This window comes from Triticum dicoccoides, chromosome 4B (genome assembly GCF_002162155.2).
Source record: "Triticum dicoccoides isolate Atlit2015 ecotype Zavitan chromosome 4B, WEW_v2.0, whole genome shotgun sequence".
In the NCBI taxonomy this organism is placed as follows: Eukaryota; Viridiplantae; Streptophyta; class Magnoliopsida; order Poales; family Poaceae; genus Triticum; species Triticum dicoccoides.
In genome coordinates this window covers 536,826,001-536,828,684 of record NC_041387.1, presented here as the reverse complement: position 1 = coordinate 536,828,684, position 2,684 = coordinate 536,826,001, and the positions used below count along the sequence as shown (strand labels likewise).

At 49.6% G+C, this 2,684-nt stretch overlaps 1 protein-coding gene across 1 annotated transcript in view; it reads left to right on the top strand.

Moving 5' to 3' along the window:
- The first annotated feature begins 1,770 nt into the window (after window positions 1-1,770).
- The window catches only part of LOC119291322 (endo-1,4-beta-xylanase 5-like), a 4,570-nt gene continuing 3,656 nt past the window's right edge, over window positions 1,771-2,684 (top strand). Inside the window, exons 1-2 of the mRNA XM_037570066.1 lie at window positions 1,771-1,961; window positions 2,064-2,113. Of these exons, the coding sequence (XP_037425963.1) occupies window positions 1,883-1,961; window positions 2,064-2,113 (129 nt within the window). The 5' untranslated portion in view covers window positions 1,771-1,882. The remainder of the gene's footprint in view (window positions 1,962-2,063; window positions 2,114-2,684) is intronic.

Genomic DNA, 2,684 nt, shown 5'->3' with positions numbered 1-2,684 from the left:
CATGACATCTAATAACTCATAATTAGTCAATTTTGGGTCAAAGGCTAATGTAAAATTTGATGGGAACTTATGGAGAAGATGAGGAGACCATTTGATGTCAGTCGAGAAGGACATGAAATAGAGTGGGGATAAGCTCTTGAAGAAGCAAACTTATTGCCCCATCCTTGCCACTACGAAAACCTCTAAGATTTAGGTCCATCATCCGTCTTTCTACAAGCAAGGCATCATGTGCGCCTTATTATTTTTTTGCCTTGACGCGAGGAAGAGGTTTGTGGCTTGTATTTCGGTTGAGCCCCTTTGAGCCAAGCAGATGAACAAAAGGAGGCCATGCGACCTAATATTTTAGGGTGGCGCTTGTCCGGCATCGTCGACTCATTCAATAGCCATTGAAATTTATCAGTTCTTGTGAATTTGTCCGGGTTAAGGTGCCCAGCCCGCCAAGGTATTATTTTTTTTAGAATCACCAGGGGAGGAGTTCCTCCACCTGAATATATTACTCAAAGTGGCCAAAATGCCAAAGGAGTGATCCAGTTTATAAGGAAAACCGGATCAAAAACCTGAACAAATTGACCCATTTATAAGAAAAACCAGGCCGAAAACCGTACAAGACACGACCAACCTAGTAGGCATAAGACCATCACCACGAGAGACGCAAGTAGATGTGGGGTGTCGTCGGGAGATCACAATACCAGGACTTTGCAAACAGCCGAACGAATCGGCGAGCATACCAGCCCCCATGGCACAACTCAGGAGCATCCACAATCAACGAGTGTCATCCTAGACACGAACCTTGACTGGGGCTCCGCCAAGGTATTGTGAGGTTTGCACATCATAAAAACAAGTATAATAAGAGGCTTATAGCTCGCTTAACAAAAATTTCCTATGTGGAGGAGAGAAACAACAACAAAAAATGAAAAGGCATGGGCTCTTATGCAAGAGTCCACCTCTACAAGTGCCGCAAACCAACCAGAACAAATATAAAAAGAAAGAGAGAAATTGGAAAAATAGATGTGTAATGAGTCGACGTTAATAATGGTTTTCTATGACGTGTCAACAACAAATAATCATCCGCTGATTATATAATTATCAGTCATGCTCTAAGTGACACCTCTTGCTAGGGCGGTGGAGTTACGGGGACGCATGTTGGAAACTTAATGCGAGCCGTGGATCAATTATCTCTGGGCTCTGGTGCGGTGCCACGCGTGTATGAGCGCATGCGCCCGCTTTCTAATCGGAAAACCATTGCTGATCAGGCACTATTTTCCACCTCTATGTTAGGACGATACAAAAAGGATTAAGCAGCAAAGGCGATGCTCTCCAAATCAGACGTTCTGACTTAACCAGAACCGGTCGCACGGACGACCGGCGAGCTAGAGCCAGATCGATCAATGGAGGCACCACGCACATACGAGTACGTACGAGCCAGGTCAAAAGCGACCAAACGAGTTAGGATTAGTGCGTAGGGCGCCACACACACACACACACAGTGAGTTAATGCTTCCAGGGAACCATAGCAAATTAGTTTATCACCACCGCGGCACGCACGCCCCGGCCGGCCGGCCCACGCACGGCGAGCTAGCCAGGGTCCTAGTCCCTTTCCGTTTGAACATAAAGTAGTAGACGGAGCAAGGACGATCGACGCGGGAACATGTGTGCTACGCCCTCTCTAGCCTAGCTCTAACAAGAAGTAAACCCCCTCCCTCGGCCGCGCGCCTATATAAGCAGCTAGGGTGCCCACACACCGAGGCCACGGCATGCATGCAACGGCAACGGTGCAACTGCAACAGACACTCAGCTTAGCCGCCGGAGCCACCGTTATAAATATCTCTCCTCCTCGCTCATCCTCCTCAAACCATCTTGGCCTTCGTCGATCGGTGGAGAGATGAGAGCGTCGATGGGGAGATCGCCGTCCTCGTCCGTGCTCTTCTTGGTGTGGGCTGCTGCTGCCCTGCTGCTGAATGGTAACTTGAGCTGGCCTTTGATCTTATGGCCGGTTAATTATCTCGAGCCTTTGATCTTACTGGCCAATCGCCTTGATTAACCACCCTTCCTCCTCCACGCAGCTGCTCTCACGGTGCAGTCGGTTCCTTACGACTACTCGTCGAGCTCCGAGGTACGTACGACTACGTACGTACGTGTATGTACACGTATGGTCACGTGCATGCAGCATATATTTCTGGCCGGGTTTTCTGTTGTGTTGCGTCAGCTTGATGCCTTCCGCAGCTCATGATCGATCGATGTCGTTAGTCACAAGCTACGGGCAGTGACACGTGTGCGCTAGCCCCATCCGTGTGTGCACTGGCCATCGATCAGCACGGGGGACGATCTTGTTGCCTCGTGGGATCGATCTTTGCCGGCTGGCCGGCCGGAGTCCACTGATCCGGCCACTAGCGGGCGACGATCGAGACATGTGCATATTGCGTGCATGCGTTGGTACCTAGCTTAACTAGGTCTCGCGCGCACACACACGTCTAGCTAGCTAGTGATCGGTGATGCCAGCTTAGAAAGGTCGTGACTAATGACTCCGCCCCATCATTGATCGCTACTTTTTCTTCTTCTCCTCTTCCTCCTCCCATTTACTAATGTTCATCGGGCCATGTTGCTCAAACGGGTGATCAGATGAGAGCACTGCACCGGTGTGCATTGTGGAAACGAACCAAACTCATCCGCAAAAAAAAAAAAAA